General features: G+C 47.7%; 1 protein-coding gene across 2 annotated transcripts in view; it reads left to right on the top strand.

Annotated features, from left to right (window-relative positions):
- The window catches only part of MYO7A (myosin VIIA), a 157317-nt gene that overhangs the window by 37319 nt on the left and 94230 nt on the right, over positions 1 to 25768 (top strand). Inside the window, exons 3-5 of one of the 2 annotated variants that reach the window (XM_045021244.1) lie at positions 10977 to 11090; positions 14468 to 14620; positions 19860 to 19877. In XM_045021244.1, the coding sequence (XP_044877179.1) occupies positions 10977 to 11090; positions 14468 to 14620; positions 19860 to 19877 (285 nt within the window). Of the gene's footprint in view, positions 1 to 10976; positions 11091 to 14467; positions 14621 to 19502; positions 19619 to 19859; positions 19878 to 25768 lie in introns of those variants that run through there. The other variant, XM_045021255.1, reaches the window with a different exon arrangement.

Here is a 25768-nt window from a genome sequence, read left to right as displayed (position 1 = left end):
CTGATGCAGTGACACCTACCTGAGTCTGCAGATAGCCTGAGACAATGACTCAGAGTGGTGAACAACCCTATAATATAATAGGAGGCATACCAATCTCCTAGAGCTGGAAGGGACCTTGAAATGTCATTGAGTCCAGCTCCCTGCCTTCACTAGCAGAACCAAGTACTGATTTTTGCTGCAGATCCCTAAGCGGCCCTCTCAAGGATTGAGCTCATAACCCTGGGTTTAGCAGGCCAATGCTCAAACCACTGAGCTATCCCTCCCCCTGGCCTTGCTGTTGCTCTGACTGGAGTATTAATTTTAAATGGCATGTGGGTGTCCATTCTAGTGGATGGCCTGGGGAAGGGGCTGGGAGTGCAGCCCTCTGGGCGTTGTTGCAAGGAAGGAAATGCAGAGAAAAGGACAGAGCAGGAAGAGGGAGAGAAACAGAGAAAGGAGGATGGGGAAGGAAGAGAAATAAAGGACAGGAAGAGCAGTGGCCTGAAGGGGACAGGTGTTCTCACTGTTCACTGCAGCAGCAAGGCCTGGAACAAATAATAAACAGCTAAACATAGCAGATAGGCGCCTGGTGGCGTTTACAGAAGTGCCTAAGTAGGTTAGGTGCCTAACTCCCACTGGGAGAATTACAGTGGGAACTAGGCACTTAATCTGCTTAGGCACTTTTCTGAATCTCACTGGGTGCCAATCTGCATCTCTAGTTGCCTTTGTAAATCTGACCTTTTAATAGTTGCATGCAGGCTGTATGCTCCCCCGATCTCTGCAGAGACCCACTGACCTCGATGGGCCTCCACTCTGCACCCTGGGGATTATATGACCCTGAGTTTATACCCTGGCCTACACATCAAAATTAAACAGGGACCTAGGCCCTCTCCCTAGGGTGAATGTGACACACACACACACATATGTTAACACCAAAGGTATTTGCTCACTTGTCTGAAAAATGCCTGTATGGTCTTGGTGCAGTGGCACCAATTGAATGTGCCTGATACCTGGACTGAATGCCAGGCCCGCCCTCCTCTCTCATCGCCCCTTATGAGAATGTGGGAGGTCCGATTAAAGCAGCAGCCCTACCGTGCTTCCACTGCAGGGGTGAGAGGAAACCATGAAAAGGCTACACAGCAGGGACCGCCTGTAACCTGCAAGCGAAAGAGGCTGTCTGTGCTGCAGTGCATAGGCAAGATGTGGGGTGAACGGGCGGAAGGGTGAACTGGGAACAGGGTGGGCATATTGCAAATGGATTGGTGAACTACTGCACAAAACCTCTGTAGGGGCTGCGGTCACTACTACAGTCTGCCTGTGACGAAGTGGGAATGTGCTTGATGTGTTCTTTGAATACTGAGTGGGGAGTATTGACCTGGGAAGGTGGCAGGGGAGTTTTGCTGGGACTGTCTGCACTGGGGAAGGGAGGATACCTGAGCACGTAACATGAGAACCCAGGAAGGGGGTTGGAGGCCAGGTGACACCTCTGCCCAGGAAACTGGACAAAGGACACAAAGGCTGGGGGAGGAGCCGAGGGGAGGCTGAGTGAGAGGCTGGAGGGAGTTTCAGTTTGGAGCCGGCTGGGAAATGGAGAGGGGCACCCCAATGGGGCTTGGGCTTCCCAATGGGGCTGTGGCCTCCCTGTGGCCCCCAGATGGACCTAACTAAAGGGGGTCCTGTTGTCTGTACCGGCAAGACCTGTTTTGGACGTCATGGTGAATCGCAGGAAGCCGGGGGTGCAGGGCCTTGTCTCCCCCACACTCCGTGACACTGCCATAGTGGCTGCTCCCTGAGTTGGCTCTGGCTCAGGGGAGAGGATTCCACCCATGCAAGCCTGCATAGGTCCCATGCACAAAACACACTGAGCTTGGGCTGTTTCCCATAGCGATGGCTGTACCCTCCACCCCAGAGTAGGCAAGAAAGTTTTGTGAGGGCTCTTGAGTGCACTGTGTAGTCTCCAGGGGCTAGGGATGGAATTATTGAGTACAGGTTTTGCTGTAATTTTGAGACACAGGGAAGAGAGCAGAGGTGGTCTTGTGATGAAGGCACTGGCCTAGGGCTCAGGAGACCAAGGTGCAATTCCCGGCTTTGAAATAGATCCCCTATGTGAGCAGTGACAAGTCACTTAGGGTACATCTGCCCTGCAAATAAAACAAACACCAACAAGTGGCAGCAGGTCTCAGCGCCCCAGGCTTGCACCACATCAATAAAAACAGCAGTATAGACATTTGGGCTGGAGCCTGGGCTCTGAAACCATCCCCCCTTGTGGGGTTTCAGAGCCTGGGCTTCTGCTATTTTTATCCCCAGTCAGTTCACCCAGATTCTGAGACTCGCTGCTGCAGGTCGGTCTTTGCAGTATAGATGTACCCTTACTCACTTCGTGTCTGTTTCCTCTCTGTGAAACAGGGGCAGTAATACTCTATTTAGAGCAGTGGTGAGCAACCTGTGGCCTCCATGTAAGCCCGTCAGGGTAATCCGCTGGCGGGCCGCGAGACAGTTTGTTTACATTGACCGTCCGCAGGCCCAGCCTCCCACAGCTCCCAGTGGCCGCGGTTTGCAGTTCCCAGCCAATAGGAGCTGCAGGAAGCAGTGGCCAGCACGTCCCTGTGATCCGCGCTGCTTCCTGCAGCTCCCGTTTGCTGGGAAGGGCCAACCGCAGCCACTGGGAGCTGCTGGCAGCTGGGCTTGCGGACGGTCAATGTAAACAAACTGTCTTGTGGCCCGCCAGCGGATTACCCTGACGGGCCGCAGGTTGCTCACCACTGATGTACGGTGTCATTTCTTCAGGGCAGATACTGTCTCCTGCGGTGTGTATGCAGTATGTATATGTTCAGCACCTACCACACCGGGGACCTCTAGATGCTACTGAAATACAGATAATAAATAATATCTGCGGTGTTCAATGGTCGTCCCGCACACACATCTATTTCTGTGTCAGTGGGTCTTGTGTTACCACAATGAGCTGTAATATAAAACGGGTGGCGATGCTGACTGACTCCATTCCCTTTGTTCCCTTATTCCCCTAAGTGTATTCCTGTATTACCCACTCTACACGTAGCCCGTTCCTTTAGGAGGAGCCGTATGGTATTGCTCCATGGTATTGCTCTATACCTTGAGGCTGGAGATAGGGGCTTAATTTCCAGGCTCAGTTGGATGGGTTTGTCGCAGAGGCAGTGCACTCAGGCTGCTGCTAAGGGAAGGAAGTGTATCCTATGACTCAGCTACAAGTGCTTCTGGCTGATTGAGACGTGTGATGATCTCCAAAGAAGTCCAGGCTAGTCCTCTTCCCCCAGAAGGACAAAGAGTGTAGACATGCATAGAAGGGAAGAGGAGCAGCTCCTCAGCCTTTCAACTAGAATGCAAAGGTTCCTCTTATTCCCTGCGTTTATAGCTCTGAAAAATTCTGCTGTTACTAAGTGCAGAGATTATATTTAAACGAGAAGCTGCAACACAGCACAGATAAGAAAGAAAAGCCATGAAGGCTCATCCCCAGCTCAGAACTAAATGCACTGCCATAAACTACAGTGGACCAAGTGAGAAGGTGATTGGGAAAGATGTGGAGAGGGGTGACATTTCTGTGTCCGTTACACATTCATCCAAAGGGAGAGACAGAATGATCTAGTGATTAGATCAAAGGGACTGGGTTCAAAACGCCTGGGGTCTATTCCTGACTTTGCCACTGACTCGGTGTGTGATCTTGGACAAACCATGTTTCTTCTGCATGCCTCAGTTTATTCTTCTGTAAAATAGATCTAAGAGCACCTACTTCACAGGCATGGTGCGAGGGGTGATTTGTTAATGATCATAACTTGCCTGGATATGCTCCGATTACAGGTATTAGATGGGGTAAGTGTAAATCTCCTCTGCCCCACAGGCTGAATGGGAAGTCAGTGGAATCATGATGTCAGTGGAAGCTTTGACTAAGGAAGGATAATCACTGAGTAAGGATGTCGGGTTTTGTCCCTGTGCTTGGGTCTTTGTACGCTGCATAACAGGTCTGGTCTGTACTCTCGCTGTCTAATTAGATTCTGATCTCCCCAAAGCAAGGACTAGGGACCAGATCCTACTCCTAGCTAGAGTCACTTCGTGCTTCTTTAGACAAACAGTTAGTGTGCAGCATGCTGGGATGTAAATCTACAGCGCACTAGCCTGCCGCGCACTGACTGTCCAGGTGGACCTGCTGCCGCTCACTAAAAGTTCCTCAGTGAGTGCTGACCTGCTCCCAGTTCAAAGCAGAGTAGGTGAAAGTGTTCACAGGAGCAGAGCCCATGCGGATGCAGTGCGTGGCATGCTAGTGCGCTGTAGATATACGCTCCAGCTTGCTCTGCACTGACGGTTTGTCTAGACAAACCATCTAGACAAACCGGTGCAAATGACCTTACGTTGCCTTAAATGGGCAACTGATGCTTTCCCAGGTGTGTGTGTGTGGGGGGGAGGAATCCTGAACTGGTCACCTGGAGGTTGGGGGGAGGTGTTCTAAGGTGTAGCAGGAGCTGATGAAGATGGAGCTGGAATACAATGCACTCTGCTCCCTAGGGACTTTAATCCCAGGCAGCCATATTTCATGGTTATGCAGTGAGTTGGGGTCCTCAGATGAGCAGTGCAATTGGGATCCAAACCTGCAACTCTCACTCATACAAACAGTCCTTATGAGAGCAGCTCTCTGGACTACTCACATGGGCCAGGATTGGCCCTAGAAAAGCAAAGCATGCTGTAATTATGTTGTTGTTATTCACACTTGCAGGTAATTTCAATCTCTAGCTTAGCCTGAGTTATCCCATAAAGCTATGCAAGTAATACATCTCAGAACACCTTCCACTCAATTATTTAAAATCCAGTTGCTATGGAACTACTGTGGGTGATCAGTTTAAAGAAAATCCAGATGGCCTTTGGTTTTGGGTTCCCACTGCGCCTTGGTTAATTTGGAGTAGCAAGGTATTAGGTTAATTAAAAGCCATGTGTTACATGGGGACGACTACACTTGTGGATTAATAAGTATCCAAGAGTATTCAGCGTCTCAGACCTGACAGACATCAAACCGCTGACAAGTTATTTCACTGAGAAAGGAAGGGAGAGGAAAGAGGTCATGGTGAAATAAAGAGTTTTGCCTTGAATTTTACAGTGTCATTTTCAGGAGGCCTCAAGTCCGAATTGCTGGTTGCAGTTTCCTTTTCATCTACTACCAAAGATCACCCATTACTGGAGACGCTGGGAGGACTGTAAGAGGAGAAACACACTGTTGTCTGCTCAGTATATAGATTCCCACAATGCAAAGTATAATATGGGATAGTTCTAGCATATTCCAGTGGTGAACCATGAGAAAAGCTAAAGCTTTCCTTAAGCTTGTTTATGGAAACTCTCCTGTTAGGAGAAAATCTTTTCCAAGAACCACACTGTGACTCAAGACAAACAGTGCCCTGCAGCAGAAGTGAGTGCTTATGATCATTGTTCTGCAACAGGAGGCGTAAAGCAAACCAGCTGATATCTTTGAAGATTTCTTGCCAGCTAGTGGAGTATGTGTAGGAACCAGGGAAGAGGTCCATATAGTGCAGTAGCCTCTCTAGAATGCTAAAGAGGCAAAAGCCATCAACATGCAGCAATGCCCCAGTGCGGTGGATGCTGACGAGAAGGATCAGGGCAAATGGACGCTGCTCCGGAATGTCAACCAAGCCTTGAAACCCCTGACTCTTTTATCGGTAAGATAAGGGCCACTGGCTCTAAACACTGACAATGGCTTTCAGACTCCTTTGAAATCTATATCACATTACAGTTTGATCCTGTATAATGCTTGTGCCAGCTTCTCGCACAGTTGCACCTGCAACTCCTTCTTTGTGCTGATTACAGTGAATCGAGTTGACTTGTGTATAAATTGCCTGTTGTTCCCCCTCCCTTCGCCTGTGTCCTGAGATTGTGAGCTCCTGGGGGCAGGGTCTGGAGGGTTTGGAACATGCCTAGGATGGTTCAGATATGGCTATTTATGAAATGATTGAAAGTGTTCTTGGTTCTGTGGTGCTGCGCCCTACATCTTGAATTAACCCCAAACTGCCAAGATGCAGGATATTTCATGAGGATTGTTGACCAGTTTAATTGAGCTATTTAATGGCCCAGAGCCAATCATCATGAAATGTCCTGTGCTGATGTTTTTGTTCCTATTGGACCTGATCCAAAGCCCTCTGAAGTCAGTGCAAAGACTCCGAGTGACTTCTGTGGACTTTGCATCAAGCCCTTTCCAAGCGGGAAAAGGAAATAGGCATATGGTGGGTCTAGCTGAGTTAGTCCAGGCCATCACAATTGCCTTTTTGGCCAGTATTAACAAATGTAATTTTAATTTGTATGTACAGGGCATTTCGAGAAAATTAATATCCAGTATGTTAGCTAGTCAAATCATGTATGTATTTGTTGTTGCTCTTGTAGTACAGTAGCATACAACAGAAGAGAAGTATAAACTATACTTCATGATGTTGGGCTATGTATTTGTGTCTGGTGACATAATGGGCCACGAAACTCGGCTGCTTAGTACTGACCACCAGAACAAAGGTAAAAAATATTTTCTTTGGCGGGGGTATAATGTAATTTTCATTGTACTTTTGAGTATTCTCTGGCAATTAGGGGCTTAGAATAGGAGACCTGGGTTCTGTCCATTCTGGTTTGACCAACTATAAAATGAGGATAATACTGTCAACTATTGTAAAATGCTTTGAGATCCTCCACTTAAAGAAGCTCTATAAGTGCTAAAGTATACAATTTAAACTAATATATAATTGAACAATATGTCACTTACTTTACCCATATCTTTTTTCTTTCCTCTTCTACCAATGTTTCTATTGGTTCTAAAGATAAGGTACCTATTTTTGATTCTCTAAGCATAGAATTATTTTCCTTATGTATCAGGTACTTCTGAAGACATTTTGAGCCACATTATAAGATTCTGTTTTTAAATAGTAACAGCCAGAGCCTCAGTTGATATAACCTGGAATGCCTTCATAGACATCAATTGGTTTACTGATTCATATAACACCTTTCATTAGAGGATCTCAAAGCACTTTGCAACAGTAAACAAATATTATTGTTATTATTATTATTATTATTAATTCAATACCGCTTTACTGATTGACACCAGCTGAGAATCTGAGCCTAACTTTTCAAAAAGTTGCAGGGAATCACAGCGAACGTTCATCGACGCCCACTGAATTTGAGTGGCTACATCCACTCATTTGCAGTGTTACTCACCCTGCGTAACAAAGAGGCTGAATGTACGAAATTGTCTTTAGTAACAATCCAGTTGGTGTCACTGCATTGTAAAATACAAGACTATAAAGAGCTGTTTATGTATTAGGCAGTATCGTCAGTGCTAAGACACTCATGCATCTGGGGGCTCTGTCACACATTCGCACAACCCAGTTGAGCCTCATGCACCCAGCTGGTTTGAGAGCAGGAGTTGTAGCAGCATCTCTCAGCCACTGGGGGCGATGTGGGGCCTCCTCTGTAGACAGCCCGGTCTATCTTTGCTCTCTCTAGTGCCCCTGCAGGTGCCAGAGCAGCACAGAGCCCTAGGAGAAGGGCCTCTGCTAATAGAAAAGGCAAAGCAAGGATATGAGGAGCCGAATGGGGGAGCTGAGAAGGGGGCAGGGTCTGGAAAATGACAGAATAGGGAAGACTGGTGAAGGGAGGGGAAGAGTGGGGGAAACTTTCAACAATCCCCAGGCTCTGGCTCCCCCTACTGAGGAAGTCCCCATCCCAGATCAAGAGTGTGGCATGCTGACAGGGCAGCGTGTGTAGGGAAACTTGCCCCGGGGCTTCATCACCAGGTCTGTCAATCTTGGATGAAGCCTTTCACAAACTGTAAATCCATACTGTAACTTTTCACTCCATATTCTTTATGAAAATATGCTTATGGTATGAATATGACATAACTGAGATATACTTTGTGCAAGATGGGTCTTGTATCACTGGAAAGGTTATAATTTACTGAATGTGATTCTCCGATTTGTATGCCTGGATCATTTCTGTAGCTAAAGTTAGAAATATGGACTATGTAACAATTACAAGTGGGTGTGTAGTGGGAAGACACCCACCAGACGACAGGCCGTCAAATTGGCTGAGCCATCAGGAAGGAACAACGAAACCATGAAGATGCTAATCTCTCTCCCTCTTGGAGGCGTCCGGGGATGTAACTGTGACACTACTAGGTCAGGTGATCTTGTCACCTGATACTAAACATTACCTGGGACTTCTTGTAACTTTCCACTGGATGGGAAGGAGGGTCAAGTTTGGGAAACAAAGGATTCCTGCCTTATGTAAATCCTATTTAACAGTTGGGAGGAGGGCAAATGGGACTCCTCCTCTCCATGGCCTGTCTGCCCAAGAAGAAAGACTTCTAAAGCCACCTGAAGGGAAGGCAAGGGGGGGAGTCCAGACTAAGACAGGGGTCCAGTCTGAAAAGGAATATAACTGGAACTCTGAACCACAGAAACTTTGCAACCCGCCTAAAATAGCATTTAGGGTGAGAATTTACATCTTGTAACTTGTTCTTAAGTATATTGAGCTTTGCTGGCGTATTTTGCTTTATTTCGTCAGTAATCTGCTTTGTTCTGTCTGTTATCTCTTATATTCTCTTAAAATTCACCTTTTGTAGTTAATAAACTTATTTCTTGTTTATAATATAACCCAGTTTATGTAATTTCTAACGGGGCAGGGGCAAAAAGTTGTGCATATCTCCCTCCACATTGAGGGAGGGGGCGAATTTCATAAAACCTTTGGGTTTGTACCCCAGTGTGTGGCGGGAGGCATGTGAGTGCTAGGGGAACCCTCTCACACAGAGCTGACTTCAGTCTGTGACTGCAGCGGGGTGTGGCCCTACCTGTGTGTGTGTGTGCTGCAAGAGGCCGGAGAGTCTAATGCAGCAAAGCAGTAAGAGGGAACCCAGGCTGGTTGAGTAGGGGAGGCTCAGTGAAACCCCAGCACATCAGGTGGTATCCCAGAAGGAGGGTCCAACCCGTCACACATACATTTAAAAAAAGCTGAAATATACATATATATACAAATCAGATGTAAATAAGGAAATTTGCTCAATAATTAATGTGCATAAATGCTATTCATGGAGCGGCGCAAAACTTGGTAGCTATGGGTAGCAGTTTAAAGTAGTTGACTATTTAATAACAAGATAGTGTATTTTAATTATAACTTGCCAACATTCTATATGCATATGGCTGTATAATCCAGGGATACTACCATGCTATGGTACTAAACAATAAGGTTGCCATTGCCAGAGCTGGCCTAGAATTTTCAAACATTGCTCAGGAAAAAGCTCCCTGAAATAGTTAGAGTTTGCTTACGTTACTGACCTGAATGATGACTTTAACAGTCAGTATTTAGGCAAAAGGCAGCATATTACAGTGCCTGATTGTGTGCTAATACAATAAGCTAGCACAGTAGGGGTACCGGTGTTGCCAACTCTCACCATCTTATCTTAAGTCCTGGAATATTTGTGGTTTCTCTGAAGGCTGTGGCTGCTGGAAGCTAGAGATTACCTGAGAACCTCAGGTTTGTTTAGAAACGAGCACACTTCTAGCCTGCCTGGCTGAGGAGAACAGAGCAAAAGGGTGAAGCAAGTTCATCCTAAGGGCTCAGAAACCAGAAGGCCAAGAAGACGGGTCTAACATTTATTAATTTAAAAAATCTCATGGTTTTTTGTGGCCTGACTCATGATTTTGGGACACTCGGGGTTGGCAAGAGTTGGGTGCAGAGTGGAGAAGTATTGGGAGGGAGAAAGCTGCGGGATCTGGGATCCCCACCTCAAAAGCATTATTGCTCTGTGGATTGGGTGGCGTATCGAAGACGTTGCCTTCCCTCCCTAATGCTGCAGCAGCTCCCAGGGTAGCAGTCTATGGAGGCAGAGACAGCAGGTGCAAACAACAACTTGCTGACTCCTGCTATTCACACCACTCTGCTTAGAGCAAGAGTGCATGCGGTTCCGCCTAGAGCCGCAAATGGACAATCCCCAGCCTGAACATCCTGTAGCCGTCTGGTGGCTTGGGGGAGTTTAAATATGAAATCTCATTAACAATAGAAAGGAAAAACATAAATAGAACAGAAAAAAACAAGATCCTAGGGATGAAGAGGAAGAGAGAGAGAGAGAGAAAGGGCTGAAAGAAATGAGAAGAAGAAAGAAGAGATGGTAGCAATTGACCCAAGGCCTGGGGGACTGCCATCTAGCAATCTGTTGCAAAAGGTGGAGGTTCCACCTTCAAATGGCTGGGAACCATTGATGTACAGTGCATCGCCTAAGTCAATTTCTGGACGTAGGTTTCATTGAATCAAAGAAATGTAGGGCTGGAAGGCAGGGCCGCCCAGAGGATTCAGGGGGCCTGGGGCAAAGCGGGGGAGTTGACATAAAAAAAGGTGCCACCCGCTGTGGCGCTTGTACTCACTGGGCGGCGCTCCGAGTCTTCCGTGGTGGCGGCAGGTCCTTCACTCGCTCCGCGTCTTTGGCAGCACTGAAGGACCCGCCGCTGAAGAGCTGCTGAAGATTAGCAGCAGGTCAGTTTGCCAAAAATGGATGAGATAGGTAGCATACATTGTAGTGCTAAGTCGTAGTTGCCTCACAATAGCCTTATTACCCGCTTATGAGGCAAGGGTAACAGTGTTACCTAGATAGAGCACTGGACTGGGACTCAGGAGACTAGAGCTTTATTCCCAGCTCTGCCTTGGCCTGCTGGCAAGTCACTTCCCCCTGTGCCTCAGTTTCCACATCTGTAAAATGGTGATAATGATACTTTACCCTCCTTTGTAAAGTACTCTGAGGTCTACTGATGAAAAGCACTACCTAGAAGCTGGGTACTGTATGGACTGCAAAGGAGGTCGCTTGTTCTCACACCCATGTTTGGAAGTAAAACATCCAGAAATGACTCTAACTGGGAATGTTTAGTCCTCCCTGCAGTGCTGTGTTCTTCTGGTCATCTACACTGAGAACATGCTTTTCCTCTCTTTTGTTTCAGGGGGATTATGTATGGATGGACCTCAAAACCGGTCGGGAATTCGACGTTCCCATTGGAGCCGTGGTCAAACTTTGTGACTCTGGGCAGATCCAGGTGGTGGACGATGAAGGCAACGTATGTATGAAGGAGAAGAGGATTGTGATTGTGTGTCCTTTGTATTAGTGTCAGCTATAGGGCCTCAAATAGGATTAAGCACTGGGTGCTGTACAGATGCACAGTATGATCCAAACCCCATTGAAATCAATAGGATTCTTTCCATGAACTCCCATGGACTGTGGATTGGGGCCACCCAAGGACATAGGTGGAAGACAAGATGCACTGAGGAGGTGCAACAAACAAAAGGAAGGAAAGTGGGCCGGGGGTGGGGGAATAACTTTGACAAGGGAGACCATAACAAGACAGTGCAGTAACACAAAGTAGCTAGTGAACAACTTGCCTATTTCAGACCTAATTAAAGGGGCTTGTTTAAGCCTTTTCCTGTTTCCAATTTATTTTATTGGAGAGGAAGGATAGTCCAGGGGTTATGGTGCTAGCCTGGGACTTGGGAGCCCTTGTTCAATTCCCTGTTGTGCCACAGGCTTCCTGTATGAACTTGGGCACATCACTTACCCGTTCTGTGCCTCAGTTTCTCATCCGTAAAATGAGGATCATAGCACTGTCACACTTCAGGGCAAATGCACCTGTATTTCCCCCCTCCGTGGTCCAGCAAGGACATCCACTCTAGGCTACTGACTCCTCAGCCATTACATGTCTCAGGTAAAGGCCCACATCTCTGTCCCTACTGGCCAGGTTTTTTCCAGCCTGCACCGTTCCCAGCCTATACTGCGATAGACTGCCTAAACAGCCAGCATTGGAGCTTTGCTTTCTCTCCAGAGGCTATGAACAGCTTCAGTTGCTAGCAGTTACAAGTTATCACACAGCCCTTTTTAAGCAAGCACATGTATTCTTAAGGTGAAAGCATTACAAAGAAAATATTCAAAGAACCTACACACATGCTAATAAGCTTAAGTTTACCAGAGATCACCCCAACTCCAGCAAGGGCTTTGGCAGAAGTCAGTCACTGAGTGCCCACCGAGCGGTTTTCTCTGGCTACATGTTCAGAGCTAAGGCTGTTGTGAACAAGTACCTTTGATCTTCAGATTCCAGGACCAGATGATTGGCAGACAGTGGTCTCCTCCTCAGGGTGTAGCTTCAAAAGGCTGGGTTTTTTGAATGACTGGAGGTGGAAATTTGATACCGTTTGTCCCAGAAGTCCATCCTTGTCTGGCACATTGTTCAGTATAGACCTTTGAAGTTCGTAACATGGCCTAGGATTCCCATCCCATCTCCCCACTAGAAGTTACGTGCAATCCCAGCCCACAATAATTAAGGCTAAGATTTTGTCGGGATATTTTTAGTAAAAATCATGGACAGGTCACAGGCAATAAACAGAAATTCACAGAAGCCTGTGACCTGTCCCTGACTTTCACTAAAAATATCCCTGACAAAATGGGGAGGGGCAGGTTCAGCTCAGCACCTGTTGCTGCTGGGGCTCCAGGGTCCCCCTGCCACTGTGGTAGGGTGACCAGACGTCCCGATAATTTAGGTGTTTGTCCCGCGTCCCAACCGATCTTTGGTAGGGACGCAATTTGTCCCTATATTTCGTTCCGCTGGCAGCACTCGGCTTTTTTTCCCCTCGCTGCTCTGCTGGCAGCATTCGGCTTTTTTTTTCTCCGCCAGCGGGACCCGCCCCCCATGTGTCCTGGTATTTTCTCCCTCTCATCTGGTCAACCTACACTGTGGTGAGTGGGAACTCCAGGCGGCTGAGCAGCTCGGTGGGAGGGGGAGGGGCGCTGCCCGCGGCAGCAGGGAGCTCTGGGGGGTTCCCCGCCACCTGCGGCAAGTGGGAGTTCTGGGGTCCCCCACCGCTCACAGGGCTGCTGTGGGGTCCCCTCACTTGCCATGGCAGCTGTGAGCTCTGGGGAGTCCCCCTGCCATCCCCTGTGGCTGGGCAGCTGCAGAGGGCCCCCCCGCCAGGGTGGGAGCTGGGAGCAATGTGGGGGGCAGCTGGGTGCTCTAGCCCCGGGGCAGAAAATGTCACGGAGGTCAATGGAAGTCATGGATCCCGTGACCTCTGTGACATAATCGGGATCTTAACAATAATACATAAGCTTTGCATTTAATACAATGGACTCCAAAGAGATTTAAACTCAATACAATGAGGTTTTTCAAGGATACTGCAGGAAATTGCTGGATCTGTCACATGCACTGCCCTGCCTCACAGAGGGGGAGGGATTGAGGGGATAAACACATCAAAGGTTGGGAGGTCAGACATTACAGTGATGGGGAGGGCACGGGGGACTGTGACAGGGCCTTGTCCTGCTCCTGTCTCTTTTCTAGCCACAAACCACTCAGAGACCTGCTTCTGATGAAACGCTTTGTGCAGTGTATTTACACTGTTCTGTCCCACTGCCTTTGCAAACCTTTGCAGCTCTGTAGTTATCATAACGTACAATCCTTAGGCTCACCCCGCCAAGGAGAGAGAAAGACAGAGGGTCTCTTCCCCTGAGCAATCTCTTCTTTCCCTGAGAAGCCTGTTGCTCTCTCATGTCCTTCCTGTGCCTTCTCTACCTCGCCAGTAATGCGCTAATTAGCCTTTGGGGCTCTCCTCAGCCCATCCCAATCCACCAATTAGGCACAGCTCTTCCTAATCAGGGCTACTCCAGAGCAACCACTTGTGGTTGCAGTCACCAGAGGGCTGCATCAGGTGCTGTTTCCCAGCATTCTATCACAGGGCCTATATAAATACTTTAGATTAGGACTTTTAGTTGCCTCTGCTACTGCTAGTTACTCCTCTTCTCCTATAGGATCCCCACTAACATCTTCCCTAACCTGCGCCTGAGTTCCCACAGAGCCCTTCAGTAGCCAGCCCCAGTCATCTGTACCAGTTTCTTGTTTTGTTACAAATAGGGTTGACGACCCTCCTGGATTGGCCGGGAATCTCCCGGAATCAGTCTCCATCTCCCGGTGACTATTAAAGGCAATCCGGGAGATTTTAACAGGCAAAATCGATGGCGCAGCGGGGCTAAGGCAGGCTTCCCACCTGCCTTGGCTCCGCGTGGCTCCTGGAAGTGACCGGAACGTCCCTCTGGCTCCTAGATGCAGGGTGTGGCCAGGGGGTCTCTGCATGCTGCCCCCACCCTGAGCGCCAACTCCGCAGCTCCCATTGGCTGGGAACCACGGCCAATGGGAGCTGCAGAGGCGGTGCCTGCAGGCAAGAGCAGCACGCAGAGCCGCCTAGCTGCCCCTGAGCTTAGGAGCCTTAAAACACAGCTATATCCTGGTCTTGCAGGGATCTGAGAGATCATTTCCTTTTCACTACGATCCTTTAAAGTTAATGGCTGTCATGCCCCTTGTACTGCATAATCCTCTCATCCTGTCCTTTCTGAATCTGTCTAGGGTATATATCGCGGCAGGCTCACATTTGACCTCTTTCCCCTTTTTGTTTCCAGGAGCATTGGATTTTCCCTCACAATGCCAGCCACATCAAACCCATGCACCCGACCTCTATCCACGGGGTGGAGGACATGATCCGCCTGGGGGACCTGAATGAAGCTGGGATTCTGCGGAACCTGCTCATCCGTTACCGAGAGCACCTTATCTATGTGAGTGCCCACCTGGAGAATGTCATCTCACCCCAGCTTTGTTGTGCTTATCCTAAACTGGTCCAAGCCTCATACGTACCTATTCTCTGCCATGACTGCTGCAAAGTTTACATGTGGTTCATGCAGGATCTGAGATGCTATTGCACGTGGGGGTTTACTGAATTGGGGAAAGGATATATCTTTTGGATGTTAATTAAATCTGAGTCCTTTTATGTGACCAAATGGGGAGCGCTGTGCCCTCACTCTGGGCTAGTGGAATCAAGTCCCACATGGGAGCCCGGGTTTACGCCTGAGAGTGGCTCCAGAGTGCAGGGAGTTTCTGCACTGTTATGAACACAGTGCTTTGAGTGAAGCATTAAACTGAGTTTCTCATTGTCCAAGTGGAAGCTATAGATCCCATGACCCATGTAATGACTAACGATCCCCAGGCATTTGCCTGGGCGCCCTTTAAGATCGCAACACGTTTAGCTGACCTGTCTGAGGATCCCATGCATAGGGGACGTGGCTGAAGAATCCACACAGTGTGACAGGCTCTGGGAATTAATTAACCTGGGGTGTGACAAGGCAGTTTTCCCCCAGTGACCTTGCAATACCTGGTGTGTGCACTTAAGACTTATTCATTCCCAATTTCCTGGTGTCTCTCAGCTGCATTTTGATTGCTACGATATTCTTCTTAGAACTCTTAAGTTCCTGACATGCACACACCGCCCTAATGCCCCTTTAAGTGCTGTTTAAGTGCTCAGCAAAGCGACTGTAAAATCAGCATTGTGGATTTGCAGATTTGTCTCTCAATGATGTCGTGCCTGGTATGCTCAATTCACTAGCTTTACAAACTCAACCGTTTCCTCCTGACGCTGCATTGCTGGTTCTAACACTTCCACAACCCAGATTCTGCCCTATGTGGCATTTGTGCAGCTGCATTGGTTTTAATTTAGGACATTGTGTGAGGGTAAATTGAGTTGCGTGGTTGTTCTGCTATAACATTATAACTCCAAAAGGAAAGAAGTCAGCGTTCAAAGGGTCTTTCTTTGTTTTCTCAGAGTTGCGGAATCTCTGGCTGCTGGCTTGCAGTTGCAGGGTCATAAGATGCACATTTTTGTGCCTGAAGTAAAACATACCTGCAGTGCATGCAAGCACGCTATTCGATGTTGCCAAATAGTCAGTGTGATCACGTAAGAGCGGGGCACTTCAGGACAGTTCTTAAATTGTAAGGCTTGCAGGCACTCAATGGCAGAAGTACATTGTTTTGTGCCATCACCCATGCCTACACTGCAGTGTAAACTCAGGGCTCAAACTCAAGCTTAATCCCCCTTCCGTATACACACAAAGCATGCGGACCCAGAGTCTTAAGACCCCCCCTGTGTGAGTTAAATCAGGGTTCAAGCCTTATTGCATTGCAGTGTAGATTCAGCCCCACTGGACTCGTGCTCTGGGATCCACCAGAAGTATCCCACAATTCCCCAGACGGACATTCTTTGTCCTCTGGACAGTCAAGTTTGGTGGGCAGTCAAGTTTTCTCATGCTGCACCATGAACAAAGGGTTAGCACGGCCATAGTTTGGGAGGACACTAGGAAGTCTGGGACATGGGTGATTGGACTCAGGCCTGCATAATGCAACATAGATTCAGGGCTCAACAATTCCTAATCTGGAGTTACAAATGAATGTAGATGCTTAAGATCTAGGTTAACTAACCCAGGGTCTGCTAACTCGAGTTCTACTAACCTGGGCCTACACTGCAGTGTAGACATACCCTCCAAGGTCTCTTTTGAAACAATTTAAGGATTTCATTTAAAGATGAGTGATTCATAGGCTGGTAGATTTTAAGGCCAGAAGGGACCATTAGGGTCATCTAGAGGGTGTTCGGATGCTTGAGTTTGGTCTCTCTCTCTCACTCACTCACTCACTCACTCACTCACTCACTCACTCACTCACACACACACACACACACACACACACACACACACACACACACACACATATCTTGCAAAAGTTTGAGGGTGTTCAGATGCTTGAGTTTGGTTCAGGCCTGTCTCTACTTGTGAGACTTCTAGCGGACCCTGTCTCCAGGTAGGCCAAAAATATGGCCCGAGCAGCCTTTCCTTTTGGTATTTTGCCAGCTCCACTCCTTGCCTCAGATGGAACTGGGGGCATGTGAAAATGAGAAAAAATGTTACATCAGCTTTTTCCAAATCTCTCATAAATGCTGAGCTTGGTTCCAGAGCTGGGTGAATTCTCTGGCCTGTGTGATGCAGGAGCTCAGACTGCATCCTCCTAATACGCCCTTCCGGCCCTGAAACCTATGAAGAAACAAGGCAGTCAAAATAGGTTTAGCAATAACTAAGGATACAATTTACTCATGGAGGTCACGGATTCCGTGACTTTAAGGAACCTCAGTGACTTCTTCGGCTGCACCCCTGCAGCAGCAGCGGGGCTAGAGCCCCGTGGCAGGCTCGGGCTTCAGTCCCCCCAGCGGTCAGCCCCTCCTCCCTGTTATTGTTAGTAAAAGTCAGGGACGGGTCGCGGGCTTCCATGAATTTTTGTTTATTGCCCATGACCTGTCCTTGACTTCTACTAAAAATAACCATGACAAAATATTAACCTTAGCAATAGCCCACCGGTCCCGATGTTGAACAATTCACCTTTGCAGGAACCAGCGTGCAATGTCTCACCAGCTATTTCATTGTACGGATTTTGCAGGGTGGAAGACAGTGGGGATGGGGCAACTGCTGAAAATATCCTCCCAGTCACTTTCTGGTAGCTTTGAGTGGAAGATGATTCCTTCACATTTTTGTTTCATTCGAGAGAAATGTGCTGATGCGATGGAAAGGGTTAACATAGCCTCTTAGGTGGGAATATGCATTTTTGGGAAGTAGGTGAGGCGAGCTGGTTTATATGTAACAAACAGTTGTCTTGAGGAAAGGTGAAGGTCGGCTGCTTTGCAGTCACATCTTCACGCAGCATTTTTGAGGCTGTCTCTTGCTTCTTAGTGCTATTGACTCAGGACAGATTCTCCTCTCGGTTCCAATATTCTGCTTTCCCTGTAGGTGGGGTCTTTCATAGGCATCAATGAGAGTAATACATCCATCTTCAAAGGCTGAACCAACTAATTCCCACAGTCTGTGAAGCAGATGATTCGTATTAGCCCCTGTTTACAGATGGGGAAACTGAGGCACAGGGAAGTTAAAGCCAACATTTACGAATCCACATTTAGGCACCTGAATAAGTGGCCAGATTTTCGGATTTGAATGAATGGAAGCTACAAGCGTTCAGTGCCTCTGATGCTTGTGCCGTTGCTTTAGGAGCCTAATCTGGAAATGCTGCCCCAAGGCCCCAGTGGGATTCAGTGTCTAACCCACCATTAGCTATCAGGACTTCCAGGCCCCCAGCCCTGCAGTCAGTCTCTGCTGGTGATGGCAGATGTAGGAGACTGGGGTGGCCCCTTTCTCATAGGCTGGCTGCAGATACAGTCGAGGGGAGGGGGAGTCTGAACAGCAGCATTCCTGGCAGGTTCAGGTAGTGGTGTTAATGGGCTTGTCCAGGCACGTGGGGGGGAAGGGGGAGGGAGAGGAAGGCGATGATGCCTGGGTGTCAGCCATAAAGGCAGGGCAGGATCCTGTGGTTGTTTTCTGGGAAGTGAAGGCCCTCGTGGGAAGAAAGTCCATCGAAATGTCCTGTCCCTAGTTTTACGCGTGCGGGAACGGCAAAGAGGGGGGCTCTTTTAGAGTGAGTCTGAGGAGGAAAAGCAACAGAGACAACAAACGGAAACCAAGAAGCAGGAAGCCAGAGGAGGGTAATGCGAGGGTGCCGCTGTGCCAGGAAGCCAGAGGAGGGTAATGCGAGGGTGCCGCTGTGCCAGGAAGCCAGTCTCGTGCTGATGTGCACCTCCACAGCAGGAGGCCTCCTAGAGCCCAGGGCTATCGTGCCTGAGTGCAGCCCACATTGCCTGCTGCGCCCAGCCAGATGGCCCTGGCCTGGGCCCTGGAGAGGCTGGTGCCCCTGTGAGCACTCGCCTAGCTCTGACTAGGGCGCAAAGACTACTGATCTAGAGGGAGGAGTGGGCGGATCTCCTCCTGTGGGTTTCTGTGCAGTGGGGAGCGGGCCCCCTCTGTCACAGGAGATTGGTTGCTGAGTTCTGAGTGCTCGGTGGATGCTGGGTGTCTGTGCCTCCAGCCAGCGCATTAACCTTTTATTAGATGTGCGAAATGCGTCTCCAGGTATCTGTCTCTCATTAGGAGTTTACCCCCTAAGCAATGATGAATTTTTAATCTCTTTAACAACTCCAGGCTTGCAGCAGTCGCTGAAATACTGCACCATTCCCTTAGCCATACACTGCTTTGGTTCTACAGCAAAGTGAGGTGGCTGCTAGAGGAACGCACATCCCAAGATATCCCCAAAGCTGGGGAAGGAGACAAAGGGACTAGCACAGGCTTGGACAGATGGGCAGTACAGCTGGGCCAATCATTTGTAGCAAAGAATTTATTCAATGAGCTTTGCCCCTGTTTCTGTTTGTGCATTGTCTGCAAAAAGACTGCAATGATATTTAGGCCAGGACTCCCCTGCCGGTGCTCTCCTAGGACAGGAACACCAGTGTGTTGTATGATCAGCAAGGTGTTCCTTGCCTGGACGCAGCTACGCCACTTAACTATGTCTACATATGCATTCAGAAGCTTAATTTTAAGCATCAACTTTTAAAGATTTTGGTCAAAGGTTTTAAAATCTGTTTGACCAACGAAGAGCAAAACAGATTGGCTTTTAGTTCTCACATCACTAAGGGGTTTTTGGGGTGGAGCCGAGGGGGAAGTGAGGAGGGTGGGTCAGAGAGAGAGAGAAATTTTGACAGGTGAATAAACCATCCCTTTACATTATCTATCACCCTGGCAGAGGAAAAGTGAGTAGAGTGTCAGGAAGTGTGGCTGGCAGTTCTGCGAAGCTGTATATGCCCCTGTGAATGGAGCCGAGGTGGTAGAGACCAACCCAGCAAGCAGCGGTTCTATGAGGTACAATTTGCTCTCACCAGCCCAAAGTGATAGTACTCAGTATGGTCCGTGACAGGCCTGCGCTGCTTGAGGGTGTTCCCGGCACTGCTGAATCTTGCAATGAGGCTTCTGACAATCTGTGTTTCCCGGTTCAGCTGGCTGGGGGGGAAAGTTCGCCATGACTTGGCCAAAGGCTTTTGTAGTCCTGCTCTAATGCAATATGTATTTTCCTTTTTCTCCTTCCTTCCTTTTTAACCCTAAGACTAACTGTGGTGGGAGGGTAAGTATAACACACACAGGTATCGAGCCACCTTCCATTGCCGCAATGCATTGTCATGTCATCCGCTGGCTCGCTCGTTGACGTTCACCATTCGTGGTGTTTCTCATTTGTCTTGCACTGCTTTTCTGCTGCCCCGTGAATGCACCCAAACCATTATCCCTTCGGCTGCAGCGCTTTGCCACAATGACAGAAATGTGGCCTCTTGCTAGAAGAGCAAAGTATCGAGTCTGCGGATGTGATGCCAGGTGGACAGGGCTGTAACCAGCTACGTGTAATAGCCCGGTTTGGAGGAAATAAGCAACCACGACAAAATGAAAAGGGTTATGTGAGCGCTGTTCTGCATGGCTCATGCTTGTATGCGCTGAGAAAAACTGTGCCGAATAGCAGGGGTGTTTTGTCGCAACACTGTGTTACCGAGCAGAGTTTTGTCTATCTGGAGATGAACTCAAAGCCATCTGCTTCTGAATAGGGGTTGCTAAAATGCAGGAGTATCAGGTCGTGGTGTGACCCTGCGTTCCCTGAGCAGCAAAAACTCCAGTTGAAGCCAAGACGAGTTTGGGGTGCTCTGGGAATCAGGCACAGAGAGGATTTGTTACATGGCTAATGAAAATGTAGGTCACGTGGACAGTAACAAGTTTGCAGTGGAGCAGCATTTTCAGGTGTAAACCTTCGGCTTTTGTAGAACCATCACTCATACGTTCAGCCAAGCTGATCTTTACACCAAAACAGAGGGGCTTTACTCTTAACCAGACTTGGAAACGGGAATTGCAAATATTTTCTTGTAGCTGCCCTTTGGCCCATCATCAGTTCAGGGGCCAAAGTCTTGAATGCTGTCAGCTGTTAAAATTGGGCAAGCTGTGTGTATTTGTCAACTAGGAACAAGTCCAACCAAGCTCATCTCTTGAGATAACACAGGAGTTTATGCTGACAGTCTCTTAATGACCACAAGGGAAAGGTCAGTGGGAACATCAAGAAAACATTCCTGCCACTAATGGTTAACTCCTTTAAAAAGATCTTTGGCCTTAGTCAGAGTCATGGGTCTTGGCCAGGACAGACAAGTTACCACCAAAGGCTGGAATATGGGGATGTCACAAACTCACGCCAGAAGCAAAGTCAGTCTTTCTGAGAATGAGTGAAGAGAACACGAAGTGGGATATTTCTGCCTCTATGTACTGTTAAACATGTCCCTACACTTGCCTAGAAATGCCTTATAACTTGTAAATCTCACCAAGTTATGAAGCAGCATGAAAACCTCAGACATCTTTTAGGTTGTGAGTTCAAATCCAGCCCAGGATTCAATCAGAGAGTTACTACCTTTTGTTGACTGTGAAATGAGTTTGGGAGTCCAGTCCAGCTCCCAGTGGGCAAGGGTTCCTATGACAAAAACCCCCACTGCTGGCACTAATTGGCAGCCTGACTGAAAGTCTGAGCAGATGCCAAGGATTGAGTGGGCCATAGAGACGGAACTACCCTTCCATGCCTAGAGATGGCCCTTCCAAATCAGGATTGAGGCACATTAGCAGGATTATGTGGGAGAAATTTGAACTGGGGCTGCCCATGCTGGCCTCTCGGTCTCTTAGTTGGGCCTTCTCAGGAGCACTGGCCCTGCATGCTGATTCCAAAAGTGAGTAAAAATTCAAACTCGCTCTATCTGCAACTTGCAACATATGTTAGCAAGAGAAAGCTGGAATGTACCTTACTCTGTAATAGGGATCTTTAATTAATTGCCTGAAACAACCGCAGAAACATTCTCACTCATTCTATGTAAGCTTAGGGTCAGTCACCGATTGGCTGTCTAAGAAAGCTAGCCGCCATGGCTGCATTCCCAGGCAGCTCAAACCCCTGTGAAAGCCTAGTAGAGTTCTTTATCATGGGTGCGGGGAGGTTTGCCATGGAATGGGCTACTTTGCTCCTTCCATCTGGTGATAGTAGAACATGCTGTTAAAAGGGTGTAAGGCATATTAGTTTTGGCATTAAAATGACCAGCTCTTTCTTTGGATAGCATATTCTAGGCAGTATTGGTCTTTTCATTACTTGGTCCACCAGATATAAAGGATTTTGACACTGATTGTGTCCTTAACCTTCGGCTTGCGATACATGACTCTTGTTCTAGTCTGTTATAAATTGGATGTTCTTCTTTGAGTAGTGTCCCTATGGGTGCTCTACTCTAGGGATCTTCACATCCCGGCATCTAAGATCGGAGATTTTTGGTAGCAGTGTCCATTTGGTCTGCACCTGCGCTCTCCCTGTCTCGTGCTGTGCTCTCTTGCTAGATAGCGCTGTGTGGGCAAACCGCTCTCAGATCCTTCTCAACTTCTCTTGGCCTGAGCCGGAGCCTTGGCAGAGCCCATTGACAGAGGTTCTACTTAATGGGGTTTTTTTGCTAATTTTCCATAGCAGTAATAGACTTCAGTTAGTGTTAATACTTCCTTCTTCTCTTTTCATTTCTTTTTAAAAAAATGTTTTTATTTCGATTGTAGAATAGTTATCTCCTTAGTGTACGTTAGCTTTCTCTAGTTTTTCCCGTTCGGGAAGTGAACCCTGAAAAGTGTATGCCCAACTCCTCCAGATTTAAACATTGCCTCTCGTGTCGGGAAGCCATTCCTGTCAATGATGGCTATTCCCATTGCCTTCGCTCTCTCGAAGAGGGACACATGCCTCAGAAGTGCATGCTTTGTCTCAAATTAAAATCCAGAACCAGAAAGAGTCATGGGCTAAAATTTAGACTGCTTATGATGGAAAGCTCACTCCAACCAGCCTCCGGCCCTATAGCCAGGACCCACCTTGGACAGCAGTCCCTGTTGAGAGAGAGTGAGCCCGTCAACATCTTTAGATGAAGACCGTCCAGTGACTTCAAAGAGGAAATCCTTGGATTCTTCTTAGAAAGTCTCAAAAAATAGGCCACAAGTTCTCCAAATAGGGAATCGTCCAAAAGAAAAAGGTTCCTGCACGGTCAAAAACCTCGGTGCCAACTGATCCATGACTAGATAACTATGAGGCTGCAGGATCCTAAAGTATTGGTACCACCAGTAAGCCCAACGATCCTAAAAGGGTAGGCTCAAGAAGATTGTAACTGTCAGGAGAAAGGAGTGGCAAAGAAAAACCCAACTCCTCTAGAACGGCACTGACGGAGTCTTGTAGACAGTGGGTATCGAGTACACCAGCACCACAAAAGGCTACAGTGACATCTGCTGGCCATCCCGACACAGAGGGCCTCCAGTACCGATGACTCTCTCCACTTCAAGGTCACCTACTCAGGTGACCTCAATGGTACCAATGGCTGTTCTGGTACTGCAGGAATTTCGATTCCCCAAAGACTTGATGATCTTGAAGATGCCTGAATCACCCTTACGAGGCACCAGCATAACCATGGTACAGCTTACACCCACATCCCTGGACTTACATGTGGTATCCAGATATTCTACTCCACCATCTATGACTGCTCTACCCCTGTCAAGCAACGATGAGGAAGATGATGGGGATGACTTATACTCAGTGTTTGTCCAAGGTTCTCCATGACAGTACTAGGGAGCTAGTCAGGTAGAAAATCATGTGCCGTCAATTTACCACTAGAGTAGAAGAGACCCACCAAGTTGGTATGGAGACCCTTGGATGCCCCCACTCATGCCCTTTCCACCATCTCATTGGCTATAATAGAACCCATGGGTGGCATATAGACAACAATTTTTGAAGTCCTCTAGCATCACCCAATCCATCCAGAGGGATAAAGGAAAGTGATCTTCAGCATCAATAGCCAGACCCCTGATCCTCAAGAGGAGACCTTTGAGGAACAGGAGGAAAGACTAGACAAGGAAGCCATTCCGATGACCAACATTTCTTCATCATCTCCTCATGAGGTGGTCATGCCTCCTCCTCCAAGTACAGCAGATGACGTCAAGCAATTTCAAGACCTCTTTAAGAGGGTAGTGGATTCCCTGTAAATCCCACTTGAAGAAGTCAAAGAGTCACAGCCTAAACTGCTTGACATCCTATAGACACTGTCATCAGCAAAGATTGCACTCACCATCAACGAGGCATTGCTTGATCCCGGGAAAACTATATAGCTGACACCAGCCACAATACCCCCAACAGGCAAAAGAGCGGACAAAAAATATGATGTGCCCTTTACAAACAGGGACTTTTTATTTTCTCATCCTTCCCCAAATTCACCAGTTGACAATGCTGTTAATGAACGTGGCAGACAGTACTGCGCTAAAATGACACCATATAAGGACTGGAAGTGACTGGATTTATTTGGACATAAATCCTAATCTTCAGCGATCCTGCAATTTAGGATCTCCAACTATGAAGCCCTCATGTCAAAATACAACCATACCAGTTATTCTAAATTAAACACCTTTATTGAACACCTCCTGTCAGATCAGAAAGAGCAATTTCCATGATCATTGTGGAGGGGTCAGCTCCTTGTGAGAACAGCATTGCAGGCGTCTCTGGATGCTGCAGATACAGCTGCTCGTTCCATTTCCACAGCAATTGTCATGAGGAGCGCGTTTGAGTTTCATCTCTCTGGCTTTCCCAGGGTGGTGCAAGCTATGGTGGAGGACCTCCATTTTGAGGGATGTAAATTGTTTGCACAAAGATCTGACGAATCCTTACACACATTAAAATATTCTAGGATCACATTATGTTCTCTGGGTATTTACATTCCTGCCCAAAGAAGGAGACATAGTAAGTACCAGACGGCAGAGATCTTGGCCCTACTGACTTTCCCTCTCCCCAGAGAAATTATGATCCTCAAAGGAACAGGCATGGATTACAAAAATGGAGACCAACAGCCCCACAATCATCAACATCGCAACCTTCTACATCCAAACAACAATTCTGATGCATTAGTTGAGGCCCCAACCTATCACCCCCAGTCTCATTTGCTCCAACAACACAAACATCTCCACCAATTTTGATGATGGATGCATTCCTAATGGGATGGGGAGCCCACTTGGACACCTACACCATTCAGGGCAAATGGTCCCCTCTTGAATCCACACTACATATCAACTTACTAGAGCTGAGAGCAGTCAGGAACACTGGCTGACACTTCCCACCAATGATCAAAGACAAATATGTAAAGTTTTTGACAGACACGATTGCATGTATAGTCTACATAAACCACCAGGGAGGAGCAAGATCACCTTCTCTGTGTGCCGAGGAAGTGAAACTGGTGCATTCATCCGCAGATCAGCAACTCAGCAACCTGCCTCCTGGGCATACAGAACACTACAGCAGGTATTCTCCGCAGAAAATTTTCCAAAGATCATCAATGGGAAGTTGACACTAGCATCTTTCACAGCTTATTCATACATTGGGGAACTCCAAAGATAGACCTGTTTGCCACAGCCAAGAGCAAGAAACGCTCCCAATTCTGCTTCAGAACAGGCCTGGGTCACCATTCTCTCAGAAATGCTTTTCTCCTCAGATGGAACAGGCATCTCTTATGGGCCTTTCCACCAATTCCACAAATATCCAAAGTGATATTCAAGATAAAGCAAGAAAAGGCCAGAGTTATTCTTATAGTTCCAACCTGGCCAAGACGGATGTGGTTTCTGAACCTTTTTCATCTGATGGCTTGTCCACCAATTACTTTCCACTCTGTTACTCATTTTCTTTCTCAAGAGGCAGGCTTGATCCATCACCCAAATCTGCAAGTTCTCCGGCTCAAAGCATGGCTCCTTGATGGTTCCAGAGCTTAGGAATGAACTGTTCTGAGGACGTGAAGGAAGTACTGTTACCTAGCAGAAAAAATAACTACCTGTCACACATACATTCAAAAATGGAAGAGATTCCAACTCTGGTGTGATGCAAGACAGATTACTTCTACATCCACTTTGCTATCGATTGTGCTAGACCGCATCCTAAGCTTAAAGAAATCAAGC

The sequence above is a fragment of the Mauremys mutica genome, chromosome 1 (genome assembly GCF_020497125.1).
Source record: "Mauremys mutica isolate MM-2020 ecotype Southern chromosome 1, ASM2049712v1, whole genome shotgun sequence".
Taxonomy (NCBI): Eukaryota; Metazoa; Chordata; order Testudines; family Geoemydidae; genus Mauremys; species Mauremys mutica.
Note: the sequence above shows the minus strand (reverse complement) of the source record. Positions and strands in the feature narration are given on the sequence as shown.